Source organism: Malus domestica, chromosome 16 (assembly GCF_042453785.1).
Source record: "Malus domestica chromosome 16, GDT2T_hap1".
NCBI classification, from domain to species: domain Eukaryota; kingdom Viridiplantae; phylum Streptophyta; class Magnoliopsida; order Rosales; family Rosaceae; genus Malus; species Malus domestica.
Window position 1 is genome coordinate 11936679 of NC_091676.1, and position 13950 is coordinate 11950628.

The 13950-nt window shown below is 38.7% G+C and overlaps 3 protein-coding genes and 1 non-coding gene across 4 annotated transcripts; 3 read left to right on the forward strand and 1 right to left on the reverse strand.

The window, feature by feature from the left end:
• Positions 1-43: 43 nt before the first annotated feature.
• On the forward strand, positions 44-2845 carry LOC103416721 (small COPII coat GTPase SAR1A-like). Its single transcript, XM_070815867.1, has 3 exons — positions 44-589; positions 704-835; positions 2284-2845. Exons 1-3 carry the CDS (start codon positions 461-463, stop codon positions 2602-2604), a joined length of 582 nt encoding a protein of 193 aa, XP_070671968.1. The 5' UTR covers positions 44-460; the 3' UTR covers positions 2605-2845.
• On the forward strand, positions 1325-1455 carry LOC139193254 (small nucleolar RNA snoR83). Its single transcript, XR_011577650.1, has one exon. It is a non-coding gene; the product is annotated as a small nucleolar RNA snoR83 (small nucleolar RNA).
• Positions 2846-3691: 846 nt separating the features above from the next.
• LOC103431935 (small COPII coat GTPase SAR1A) lies at positions 3692-5406 on the forward strand. The gene is made up of 3 exons (XM_008370112.4): positions 3692-4031; positions 4128-4259; positions 4821-5406. The coding sequence occupies exons 1-3, from the start codon at positions 3903-3905 to the stop codon at positions 5139-5141; spliced, it is 582 nt and encodes a 193-aa protein (XP_008368334.1). The 5' UTR covers positions 3692-3902; the 3' UTR covers positions 5142-5406.
• A 202-nt stretch (positions 5407-5608) lies between these two features.
• Positions 5609-12632, reverse strand: LOC103431936 (calmodulin-binding transcription activator 5). The gene is made up of 14 exons (XM_029095405.2): positions 12308-12632; positions 12105-12220; positions 11090-11215; positions 10499-10614; positions 9998-10086; positions 9828-9873; positions 9397-9532; positions 9044-9145; positions 8867-8931; positions 8264-8668; positions 7495-8189; positions 6610-7156; positions 6009-6317; positions 5609-5921 (listed from the first exon to the last, which is right to left on the reverse strand). The coding sequence occupies exons 2-14, from the start codon at positions 12157-12159 to the stop codon at positions 5874-5876; spliced, it is 2739 nt and encodes a 912-aa protein (XP_028951238.2). The 5' UTR covers positions 12160-12220; positions 12308-12632; the 3' UTR covers positions 5609-5873.
• Between the last annotated feature and the right edge of the window lie 1318 nt (positions 12633-13950).

A 13950-nucleotide genomic window follows, 5' to 3' on the forward strand; every position in this document is an offset into this window, starting at 1 on the left:
ACAAAAATATCATATAATATACGATAAACAAACACAATATAAAAATTATCGTATCCTCGCCAATGAATCCGGAGAGGATCCTGTTAGATGTATTTCATCTTATTTAATCTTTGCCATACATGATTGCTGTTGATGGTCAAAAGTCAAAACGACAGAGAGGAAGAGGAAGAGGGAGAGGAAGAGGAAGACAACAAATCAAAAGCCAACCAAAATTACATAGTATATTTATAGGTAAGCAAAGGCATCAGAGTCCAGGCTCCTCCAGTTGTACCGCCGAACTGGATTCGCTTGTCTCCACCGAAACGACAAATCACCACAAACCCATTTATTAAAACCCCCCCCCCTCCGATTCGATCCCTCATCCTCCGATTCCTTGTGGGTTTTTTCCTACTTCCCTCACAACCCCGCCGATCGATCTGCTCCCGGAGAAGAATCAGCCGCCGCCGCCGCCGCCGCCGCCATGTTTCTGTTCGACTGGTTCTACGGCGTCCTCGCCTCCCTCGGCCTGTGGCAGAAGGAGGCCAAGATTCTGTTTCTGGGCCTCGACAACGCCGGCAAGACGACCCTCCTCCACATGCTGAAGGACGAGGTTTGACTCTCTTTCTCTCCCTCCTCGTTTTCGGCTTTTCGAGGTTTGATTTTGGGTGGGGCTTTTTGTTGTTTTTGACGAATGTGTGTGAATGCGGTGGTGGGTTTGTTGCAGAGATTGGTGCAGCACCAGCCGACCCAGCATCCCACGTCGGAGGAGCTCAGCATTGGGAAGATTAAGTTCAAGGCTTTCGATTTGGGCGGACACCAGATCGCTCGCAGAGTCTGGAAGGATTACTATGCTAAGGTATTAGACTGGTTGAATTGCTAGTGTTGGAATTTGATTGGATAGTAGTTTTCAGCTGAAATTTTGATCTGCACATTGCTTCGGTGTATGAACTTCATGCTTTCACTATAACTCCGGCCACAACTTTTATGCGAATCGCGATCTCTAGTTTTGTTCTGATTGAGTGGAAGTTATGCTTTTCAATTTGAAAATATCATACAATGCTGTTGTTTATGAGATTTCGATCAATTTCAACTTGGGACGGATTGTTTAAAACGTCATTTATTTCTATATATATCGATGTTTGTCTTTGTTATGCAGTACTTTTTTTATTATGATTCTGCTGGTTGGTAGTGAGAAGACTCTTAGTACCTGCATATCTAAAAGGGGGGCTGATTAAAAAACAATCATTTTTTCTTTCTCCCCGAGGGCTTCTTGTCTGCATACATGTTCTGACCCAACTATCGGCTTTGCAATACATTTGTTTGCACTTGCTGGTTTGCCTTCGTAATCCCGGATGAAATGTCCTTGGTGTTTGTTTATCTGATTCGTGGGAGGCGAACATATACCGTGGAGGTTTTGCCGAGATCACTTCTTTCTTTATTCCAGGAGGTGTTTTACCAGTATCTTTCCATACACGATGTCCTATAAAAAGCCACTGTGGTTCATGATTGTGGCTTGGGCTTAGAGTTGATAACTTACTCTTCCATTACCGACGAGTCACAAAACATTTCCTTCTCAGTTAACTTGACAATGGTTATTTATATTTGATGAAAAAACATCAAAGAGTCTGGTTAAACACCTTAAACCAAATTAACATATATTTTCTGTCTCTTTCTGGCATCCCATGTTTTTCTGCTTTTATTTTCCTGTTTCTTTCCGACATATGGGAAATTGTTTCAACTCAATTTTCCATGATTCAGACCTTTAATTTGAAAGAGTCCTATATTTTCAAAAGTCACGTAGCCACATTGATGCTTTCTAGTTTTAATAAATCACTTCTTAAACCTTCTCCATGCTTCCCAATGGAGAAGTCATTCATCGAGAAGAGTGAAAAAAAAATGACCCTAATTATGGAAAGTGGGTTTATGACTCATGAGGTATTCCAGAAAAGATTTAGGCGTGGTTGCTTCTCTTTGCAAGTGAACAAATCTATTGTGATTTTATTTTGGTTCACACTTGAGACTTCTTTATCAAAGTAAAAGCGTAGTAGCTACCTTCTTGCATTCATTTTGATTCCCTCTGATACACCATGTCTCGCTGTTTTCATGATTTCATATAAAATTCTGAGTTCCTGCTCTTTTGCTCCAGTTTCTATTTTGTCCTGTGGCGTCTATGGTCCATACTATTGGCCTTGATTCTTGTTAGTGGATTTAAGCTATATTGTAATTTCTTTCAGATTACTGATTTGCATTCTAAATGCTGCGAGCTTTCCAATTCAACTTCTTATTTTTCTGTGCCGTGAACAGGTGGATGCAGTTGTGTACCTGGTTGATGCATACGACAAGGATCGTTTTGCAGAATCAAAGAAGGAGCTGGATGCTCTCCTTTCAGATGAGAGCCTCGCAACTGTTCCATTTCTGGTGTTGGGCAACAAGATTGACATCCCTTACGCTGCTTCAGAAGATGAACTGCGATATCATCTAGGACTGACCAATTTCACAACTGGCAAGGGGAAGGTGAATCTTACAGACTCCACCGTCCGCCCTCTCGAGGTTTTCATGTGCAGTATTGTGCGCAAGATGGGTTACGGGGATGGCTTCAAGTGGGTCTCCCAATATATCAAATAGAGAGTGGTGTGTAGGAGGAACATTTCGACTCAGTAGTTGTGTGGTAATTTTTCCTGCAAATTTGTAATATCTGACCACAATTATATTGGAAGAGGAATTTCTTATCTGAGTTTGATCAGATTGAAGGATTAACAACTCAGTATATCATTTGTCGCAATGTTCGATTTTAAATCTGTGCTTCCTGAACAATATTGTGATTCTTTTCTGATGAACTATTACACAATGTTTTTGGTTCTCAGCAGTTTCATGTTCATTTACTTTTGGATTTCTTTGTTTTTTAATCCATATTTCCCTTCTAGTGATGGATTCAATTGTCATTTCCATGAGCATGGATTCTTCTTGTTGGAGATTTGCTTTTGGAATGGCTAAGAGCGGTTTCAGATAACCAAAATCACTCTATTTAGCGTTTGACGTGAAATTTGAAATTGTATCTTACAAAACCATTCAACGGGCTTTGTAACTCAATTGAGAACATTTTCTTTACACTCGAGTTCGAGCTCACTTATAAGTGCCACTTTTATCAACCAAATATATCTAGTCGGTTATATGTTATATTAAACTAATGGGTGAATAAATAAATTGATGTGAAACTCGTCATTTAAAAATGGAAAATGATCCTCATCGGATTCTCTTCCTGAGGATTCCGATGATTCCGTGATCGTGATCATTCATCGTATATCGTGCAATCAAAAATCATTTTAAATTTAAAATTTAAAATTTAAAATTAAATATAAGTAATAACTAGCGAAAACTGATCGTGCGATATACGATGATTGGTTACAATTATGCAAATCCCGAGATCCTCCGGAAAATGATACGTTCCTTTGAAAAATTCGAATAAAGACATAACAAGTGATGATTTGGTGCTTTGCGTTATAGTGGATAATTACCACCCTACCTGTCTACCAATATCCAAATCGATGGTGGCACACGAGGACACACAACCTAATGACGCGTACCATCCAATAACAACTTTCCACGTAGGATCCGCACTCCCTAAACCGGCATTTCCCAGTCACCCGTCCTATCCACCGGCTCCACGTCACCACCGTCCGTCACCAAACCCCTTCCGCTTACCTACCAAAGCAGTCACACCCCAGTTCAGCTTACGCACTCTGACAGTGCCATATAAATCCATAGTTTTCCCGGAAAATCTTTGAAAATGCCAACCAAAACAGAAAATTAGGATTTTCCGTCACTTTTTTGGGAAAATCTCGATTAAATTTTTGTATCACTCGAAAATTGAAAATCTCAGTGATTTGAATTTCTGCTCCGATTAAAAGAGAAGAGAAGAAATCATGTTTCTGGTGGATTGGTTCTATGGAGTTCTGGCGTCGCTTGGGCTATGGCAGAAGGAGGCCAAGATCTTGTTCTTAGGGCTCGATAATGCCGGAAAGACCACCTTGCTTCACATGCTCAAAGACGAGGTTTTGATTTATTTGAATTCTTTTATTGCTAATTTCAAATTATTGTTGTTGAATTTTGGATTGAAGAAATTAGGGTTTATGATTTGGTGGTTGCAGAGATTAGTTCAGCACCAACCGACGCAGCATCCGACGTCGGAGGAGCTGAGTATTGGGAAGATTAAGTTCAAGGCCTTTGATTTGGGAGGGCATCAGGTCGCTCGCAGAGTTTGGAAGGACTATTACGCCAAGGTTGAAATTTTACTTCAATTATTTGTTCAAATTTCACTTCCTTTACTTTTGGTATGCTAATTTAGTGTCTGATCTGATTTATTTTTCGAAATCGTGGTTGCATGTTGTAGATGTTCGATCCTAAACCCAAAAAAATATGAAAAATGCATATACGTGCGGATGGTATGGTATTTGTGTGTGCTTATATGCAATGGGTTGAAGCCCCATTGGAGTTTTGAATGATGGTTTTTAACCTTGCTAGTGACCGAATGAATATTTAAGCAACGCCGCGGTTTTGTTGTTGCATCCATGGGTGTGAAATTCAGTGGATTCCGTGTGATTTTATTCCTAGTCGCTTGAAGTTGTAGTTGTAGGTGCGGGGTTGGAGTCAAGAGTTTGGTTCTTCTGCTTATTATAATGCCAATTGATTGTTTATTTATTATTCGATTGATTTTAGGTGTAAAGGGTGACTTGTGAGTGTCGAACCTAGGACAATAATTTCACATCGGGGATTAGATCAAGATTTTGCTTTATGTGATGGGCATATATTCATAGATGTTTTACAATCGTTTGATTGTTTAGGTGGATTCTGTGGTCTACCTGGTTGATGCTTACGACAAGGAGAGATTTGCAGAGTCAAAGAAGGAGCTTGATGCTCTACTCTCCGACGAGTCACTGGCAACTGTCCCGTTTCTTATTTTGGGAAACAAGATCGACATACCTTATGCTGCATCAGAGGATGAGCTGCGTTACCATTTGGGCCTGACTAACTTCACCACAGGCAAGGGGAAGGTCAATCTTACCGATTCCAATGTCCGCCCGCTTGAGGTGTTCATGTGCAGCATTGTCCGCAAGATGGGGTACGGTGAAGGCTTCAAGTGGCTTTCACAATACATAAAATAGGGATGAATGGGCAAGCAACTATGCCACAAGCGATGGACACAGTGGCTTTCCTGCCACTAATGCTCTCCGGTTGAATTGACGTTGGCTATTTATGCATCGGTGCTCATGTAAAGTGGATATGTTATCTTAGATAGCAAGTTTTTGCTTCGGAACCTAGCGTGCCCTCGTTTCAATTACTATTTTGTGTTCTGGATAGATGTGTTAGTTTCCGTACTCTGTATTGGTAACTAGATTGCAGAAGCAATAAATATTTACAGATTGTCAACTCTGCCTCATGGTCGTTGACGGGTTATAACGGATGCATATGGTTTGCGGCTTATAGCTAAAGTGGTTTAGTGCATTTATTCCTATCAACCGAGATCTTAAAGAACTAATATCACTTGCATAAAAACTAAACAAGCAAACGAAGAAAACCATCTTTCGGATACGAGGACATCTGGAACCATGTCAAAATGTTGTGCCCGGAAGAAGCTTAAAAACACTGAATTTATATGGAAGATCTGGTGCTCATAACGTTCACAATGACGTTAAAAGCCGAGAAGCAACGTATTTGGACCGGCTCCTGATCATACAACACTGAAAGACCTTCCCAACAATCCTAAAAACGGTCTGAAAGGGTCTAAAGCATATAACTAATTGTTCTAGGCATTTACAAGATGTACAGGCTACACAAGAGAGAGAGCACAACCCCTCAAATGTTATCAATTGCCCGTCCGGACCACCTAAGTTTCTTCAATTATCCATGATTGCATCAGGATCAAGAAAATCATCAAATTCCAGCTGCGGAAGATAAAAAGAATTGATTGGTTTATGTATCTGCAGAATTGTAATGTAACACTGAAAGAAGGTCCAAACCAGATCACTCACCGTAGCTTCATTGTGGGCCATCTTCATCCTACTATATTCTTGTTGTGCTTTCTTTGAGCGGAACATGGCCTGAACACGTACAACAGATCTTTCAATACGCTCTTCAGCTTGTTTCCGGCTGGCCCTGTAGAAGTCTTCTTCAGTATCACTTTCCGGATTCTGATCTGCACTGACTTCAGCTGGGGCCACCTTAAGCCCACGAAGCCCTCTTCTTTTGAAGCGCCATCTCAAAACAGCTTTCTCAAGCACTCCAACTGACCAGAGAACTTTACGGTACTGCCTCCGCACTTGGAAGCCCCGAAAAGCAGCCTGCATACAATGCCAGTTCAATTAACCGGTTTTTCCTGTACTCTTAAGAGTTAATAATACAATGGTAACGCAAATCCAGTTGCAATTTCCATGCCCTAGTCATGTCTAACAACCCAAGTTAAAGTTACCGAAAACCAAACAAGGTTGCAATTTGACCAATCATAGATGTCTAAATCTTTCCTATTTAAATTTGATCTTCCAAAAGGATTTGGTCTTATGTCCCTGTGTGGTTCATACCAGCTATATTGACATTTCAACTATGCCAGAAAGAAGAGAAGGGAAGAGGATTTACTTGAATTTTGATAGCTTGACGACGCAAACTAAGAAATTCTTGACGCATCTTCCAAGTACGAAACCTATATTGAATGTGAGCAGCAGCTTTGATCTTCTTTTTTGCCTCATAGTTTCTAAAGGCATGTTGAATTTTCAGTGCTGCAATAATACCACGTGCTTCAGCCTCTGGAATGGAATACTGAATCGCTTTAGTCTTTTGTTTAAGTGAGTTCTCCCTGAAGGCAGCCTGTATTCGTGCTGCTGCATCAGCAGCTGTCCGATAAGCTGCCAAAGTATCCTTCAGATATAGCTCTTCCTCACTGAGGTTCTCAGAGTTTGCTGCATAGTTTGAGCGAATTTCAAGAGAGCCACTAGCATTTCCAGCCATGCGCATATCCTTGAATTGTTCTACCAAAGCCTGCTCTGAAAGATAAGCTGCTAAGCCATCATGGCCCTTCATGAATGCAAGATCAGCAGCATTGGATCCGCCAGGGTTATCTTTCGTGGGGTCTGTGACCAAGTTTGGCTTTGCCCCAGCAGATAAAAGTACTGCAACCATTTTCTCCCTACACATCGAGTGTTTTAGCATTAAGAAAATCTCTCTTATCACAGAATGCATGTAACAATTTCAGATGCAAGTAAAACAAATACGCCCAAAATCAAGAAGATAAAAATTACTACATAAAGCTCAAGCTATCGTGGGCAGAGGATAGAGTTGGAAAAGTTCTACTATACAAGTACCAAAGGAACACAGAAAATCTAACTAGTGAATGACGTACAAGATATGTTTCAGACTAATACAATTTAAAACAAATAATTGAATTTATAAAACCATACCCTTCACAATAATTTATCAAATGGTTATAAATTTTTAAAATATATATTGAATAGAAAAATGGCATACCTTCCACAATATGCCGCCCAATGAAGGGCCGTCCATCCACGTTTATCACGAAAGTCTAATGACAAGCCAGACCATGAAAACAAGCGAACAGCCCATGTATATTCTAGAATAGCACATAAATGGATTACTCCTTGACCATGAGCATCATATTCTTTAGTTTTAGAGACCTCAACAACTTTCTCCAACAGCCAATCCTTTAGCCTGTTCCTCAAAATTAGTTCAAACAGACTATCCTTTGCCAGCGGTAAGGGAGTTTTGTTCTCTTCAATTGCCTTCATCAAATATGGCCAGCTATTAGATATGTGAGAGGTTCTGTGGGAAAACTTCTTGGCTTCTTTCAGGGCATTCGGGGGCACTTTATTAGATATAATGTTAAGGCTCTTAGATGAGGAGAAAAGCAAATAAGCAAGCCGCATTTGTACTTGGAATTCTTCCCACTTGTTATCTTCTGAAGAAACTACCGTATCACTCAAAACAGGAGCACGATATTCAAAGTTTAGTACTTGGCTGATGGGTTTATGGCCATCAATACTCATAAAAAGGTTTACTATTCTGGGCAAATGTGGAGGTACAAAACAGCGATACACCCCGGTCTGAATAATTTCCGCACGAAGACATACATCACCACAAACACAAAGTAGATCTGACTTTGCAAGATGAAAAAACTCTTTATGTAAGAAGCCAGTGATTAGAATCTGCAAAAGGACTTAATTAGAGGCTGAAATTTATGCTAAGCGGTACACTATGGGGTTTAAAGCAAAGAGGATACCTTTGTTTTTTCGTTTGAAAAAGCCCATGTAGGCGAAATATCAGTTATGTTAAATATTTGCTGAGGAACAGAAGATTGAAGATGATCCATAGCGGGAGAAGCAAATGAATTTTGCGCAGCTGAAAGTGAGGAACCAAGTACTGGGTCTTCCACTGAAGGTTGAGAGTCTGTCATGATCTCGTTTATCCACCTTCCAAAACTGTCTTGACTATGTAATCCATTAGTATCCAAAACTGTCTTGTCTTCCTTGGCAATAGAATCCCTTCTCTGGGCATTTGAATTCACTTCACCCCCCACAGTCTCAACATGACTGCCTGGAAGATTGAACGGAATGCTTTCACTCTCCGTGGTTGGATTTGTTAAATTACCAATAGAAGAAATTTCAGCTGATAAACGGCTAGCTCCCTGCAAAGACGAACCGTTTATCCAAATGAGCTGGAACAAAACAATATGCGACCACATACTACAGATCAAAGATATAAAGAATAATAAAATAAAGAATAATAAAATGCATGAGTGTATAAGAAACAATAAATTGTCAATGCGGAAGAACTAGATTAAACGGTCTGTAAAAAAGTAAGAATTATGAGTAATTCTACTTACACCACTATTGGAGCCATTTCCCACGACTTGATTCTGCTGGTCATAGCCTGAAATGTTGTCTGGCTCTGGCACCACAAAATCCCCCACCACAAAGAATTGACAGAGAGAGAGAATAATGGTTAGTATTTTCATCATTCTGAATTCCGCCATTGCAATAACTGTTATCTGATCACTTACTTTCTCTAGAATCATTTGTAACCAGAAGTTCCTCCCATTCAAGTGTATTAATATCATGGAGCCTCTGTTCATGATTATTAACAGTCAACCTGTCACCAAGCTCTGTAGATCATCAAAACCCAAGACTAAGCACACTGTATATCCGTTTTCAAGAAAAATAGAAATAGGAAGTAGCAAACCTTCACTAAACAAAGAAAAGAATCATTAAAATATCAAGTAATAATGGAAAAACGACTGTTATCATGAAAAGTAATTTATTTCTTCTAACATCACCACACTCCAAATTCTGTTATGGTTTCCTGAAATGGGAGCCTACTCCAAAACAAAAAATGAATAACATAAGTCATCATCACCTGGAAGCTCATTTTCACCAGCACAATATGCGTTGTTAGCCCCAGAATCAAGTTCTTCTGATAAAAACCACGGAGCAGATGGGTCAGAGACAGAACTAGAGTTTGAATTCACAGGTGTGACCGGAGAACCCTGAACCTGTATGGTAAGCAACAGCAAGCCCATATAAGGTCAGAAGCTCTAGTTGGTTTCTAAAAAGAATTGGTTCCAAAGACGGGCAAGTTCTCCCTCTTATTTGTGAAGCTATTACCAAGTTCTCACTATGCTTAATCGTAAACCCCTAAACGGAAAATTGTTCAAAACTAAGAAAGTAGTGTGCACTTAGATATTCTAAGACTGCAATAACAGACTATTCATGCCCTAAAAATGAACATAAATTTTGAAGGCGCTTCGTATTGAACTTGAAAAAATAAAAGAGCTACAAAAAAACCACCTCTTGTGTTTCACGGTAATGAACAAGTACTATATGTTCTAGACTCCTGCAACAAGAAAAAAAACAAGTACCATCAGTAAGACTACTCTATATGAGTCGTCTCATATGAGATACTGGTACTAAGAATAGAATTCACTAATGGATCCATGTAAACTGTAATAATTACATACTTATCAAGTAACCAATAACACCTCCGGACAAAGGTTGGGCTATCTTCACCATGTGCATAGTATACATGAACTCTTTCTTCATTGCCAACCTGAACCATTAAAACAAATGAAAATTTTGGAAATTTGGTTAATGAGATTGTGTGCAGTTGAAAAAATACTTGCAATATTTAAAACTGGGCATTGAGCACTAAGAAGCAGCCTTTTCAATAATCAATCCAAATCCCAACTTTATGCAGTTGTTTTAAAAGATTGATATTCAACACTATGCAGGGCCATCTCTTTTATTGAGTTAGACAAGTGTAATTCTCCATGAAATTATAGTTTCCAGCATAGCATACGACAAGAAACAATTTGATGTTATCATGACAATTACGAAAAAACAGAAACACGAGTAGAAATGTTGGGGAAGAACCAGCAATTCACTGAGCTAAGTAAGTCATAAATCTAGTGATGGTACAACTAGCACCATAGGGAAAAAAAAAAGGCAAATACAACACTCACTTTCAAATGTTCATGAGCTTCTTTAACTGTCTTCCCATCCTTTTTCTTCTTCCAGTTATGGCCATCTTTCCTGAAGTTTCTAAGCATCTTCCGATCAAACAGTACAATGGTGCCACCTGTAACATTTACAAAAATTACCAAGATTGGGAACATAGCAGTTTCAGGATCTAGATATCTCATGTCAAAGTCATTTTGTGTGTGCAAAATTCATCAAAACTAGAAGGGAAACATGCTTCTCTGTTATCATTGACAGAACTACAACTATAGGAATTATTAATTTATGATACTGATTATTACCTATCTATGCCTAACCTCATATGCAAATCCTTTGTACTTGCAAATGTATTAATTCATCAAAACTCACGAGGAGAGCATTACTCTTGTAAGGAAACTAAAACATAAATATTCTGTAGACGTACTTTTCAAGAGAATATGGAAAAGTTACTGCTACCAAAGTTGCATTTTCATCATGAGTAAACAATATAAGGAAAAGTTTGCTGAAATCAGAAGAGGATGAATTAAGTATGGGGAGGGACAATAGTTATACGACACAACATAATCACCTCACTATATACTGTAACAGATACTTACTTTTGGGCAAGTTCACTGGCTTGACGTGGATGGTGAAATACTTGTGATTGTAAAGTATTGCATGAATTTCATTTGGGCGGAGCCATCTTGATTTGGCTTCTTCCATAATAGTCGGAACATCCAAATCTGTGCATGAAACAAGAACCCACAACAAGAAAAATAAGCAAGGGAACTTACATCCTGGTAGTAACATGTGAAATTAAGGAATCTGATCAAGAATGGACTGTCATAATCAGAACTGCCTTATGAACCAACAGACGCACATAGTTACTAAAAGAATTGAACACAGGGAAACAAAGTCTGATCCAACCATCTGAACGTTATGAACTGGATATCTAATCTTTGTCATTTTATCTATTCTTGTCTTTTCCTAGTTCCCAATGAACCGTAAATCTTGCGTATATAAAATTATCACAACTTTGCAAATTGCAAATGTAAAATCTAGTGTGACATGGTTCTTGGGCATTTCTACGCTGGCGACTTCGGCACTAATCATCCTGAGCTTTCATTGTAAAAGTTCATCCAGCAACTTGATTGCTCCCAAACATAATTTACAAAGCACAAACCATAAAGATAAAGCCTTTCTATAGCTTTTGTTTCATTGATCCCCCACAATAAAAACGAGAAAGAAGGCTCTCTTTTTTTCCGACACTTCCTATGCATCTCTCTCTCTCTCTCTCTCTCTCTCTCTCTCTCTCTCTCTCTCTCTCTCTCTCACACACACACACACAATTAGCACATAAAAATACTATCTTTATAGCTTTTATTCGTGCAAAATTCGCTTCAGGATTCACTAGATAACACTTTCTGTGTGGAATTCCAAGCTCCAAGCTCTTGCTTTCGCAGAACATGTAAATTACTTTCGAAAAGCGATAATCCAATGAAAAATTCACTTTCTTCAATAACCAAAACCAATCACTTTCCAGTATACACCAAATTACACACACACATACAAACAGAGCAAAATTACAAGTTTTTGACTTAGATCATAAATAAAAAACAGCACAGTCCGTACCTTGCATTGTATGGAATCCATGAATCTCTGAGCCCACGAGCTGATTCTCCATCATCAATAAACCCTCCAAGTAATCCCAAAATTTCCCTCACTCAAAACCTTAAACCCATCAAAACCTAAAACCCAATACAAAAAATTAATCAATAATTTCACAAAATTAACAGAAAACGATCAAAAGCAAAACAAGATCAACCCAAAATTACCCAATTAAAATCCAAGTGAAAGGAAAATGCAGGGAGCTTCCAGCACTGAGCCTCTCCCTCTATGATTGTCAGTTTTTCCGTAAGAAATGAAAAGGCAGCAAATGAAAGGGGCTGACTAATAAACAATTTCTAAAAGGTAGGGACTTAAAAGACTTTTGGGCTAATTCGACAAAAAAAACAAAGAAAAAAAAAGGACTTTTTGGGCTAAAAATAAATAAATAAAAATTAAAAGTGGTAAAGACATACATAATTGTACAAGACAGGTCAAGTGAGCTGCTGTTCAATTCAATGTCGGAAAACGATTCTGCGGAGGCGGACATTGGCCGTTCGATGTTGCTACGCCAGTGTTAGAAGACACTCGTTATTTCCACGCGTGGGCTGCTGGTTGGTGAAGACCTTTTCCTTTTTCTTTTTCTCTTTTTTTGCACTTCTTTCTATTGTTAGCGATACGCGTTTGAACAATGTCATAACTCATGAATTAAGTCGCTCATGCGACGTTTCTGACCGTCGATATACGTGGGGTTTGCAATTTTTGCTTTAACAAACGAATCTAACGGAAATGCGGTGAGTTTAGTCATACATTAAGTTAGTAATAATGTGATTCAAATTTTCTTTTAACGAGAATTGAACTTAAGACATCTTATTTAAAAATGAAAAAGAGTAAAACTATATTGTAGTACTAATTATTATGTAGAGTTTGCATATTAACACTTGATATTTGGTTTCAATAGTGTTTTTGTCCAATGAGTATTTACCACGTGTTAAAAGAATGCAGTAACAGTCTCATGAACGACGGATTTTTAATGAAACGATGACATGAGAGAATCTCTTCGCATGTTGAGTTTTGTATATCAACGGTTCAAAAAACATCACGCGCGGCGCGGGATCATCGCTGGACTTTTTTCTTTATATAGATGCAATCTAATTAGGCGATTTTGCTGCCGGATTGCACCGTCCAGGAAGTTATGCTAAATTTCGAATGGTGCCGTTGTGCAGTACATTTGACTGAATCCCGTCTCCCACTTTAGAAATTCGAGTGATGTAATTTTCGTCGTCCCCACTCTCCTATCGACGTTGCAGTATCTGCATGGTTCGTCCCAGGCAGCTTAAGCCCTCGTGCAGTCGTGGTCAAATGTGTGTCACAATTCAAATGGCTCAAGTACATATGCATTAATCAAATATTCTACGTTTTTATTACGAGTTAAAAAAAAAGGTAATCTTGACGTGGGAGACTGGATGAAAATTCACAATCCTGATGATGCATCGAGCTTCAAGTAGTAGCACACATTGCAAGCTATTTATTTTCATTCTATTTATGGTTGACACGCGTACTAGACTCATTAAATTTCAGTTAATGCTAGAACTTTCACAATCTTGAAAATATTTTACTCACCACCCTTTGGTCGTAAAACAAGTTTTTCATTTAATCCATTAACTATACAAATTTTAAAATTTTAAAATTTAAATTAATCTAATAAAGGTGGTGAGAACATGCACTCTACTTTGAGACGAATGGCTGCAAATCAAGAAAGCTTATTGGACCAACATGATCTTCTTCGGATTCTCTTTGTGATAATCTCGAGAATCCGTGAATTTTATCTGCTTATTGTACATTATGCGGTAAGTTTTCGTCATGTACTATT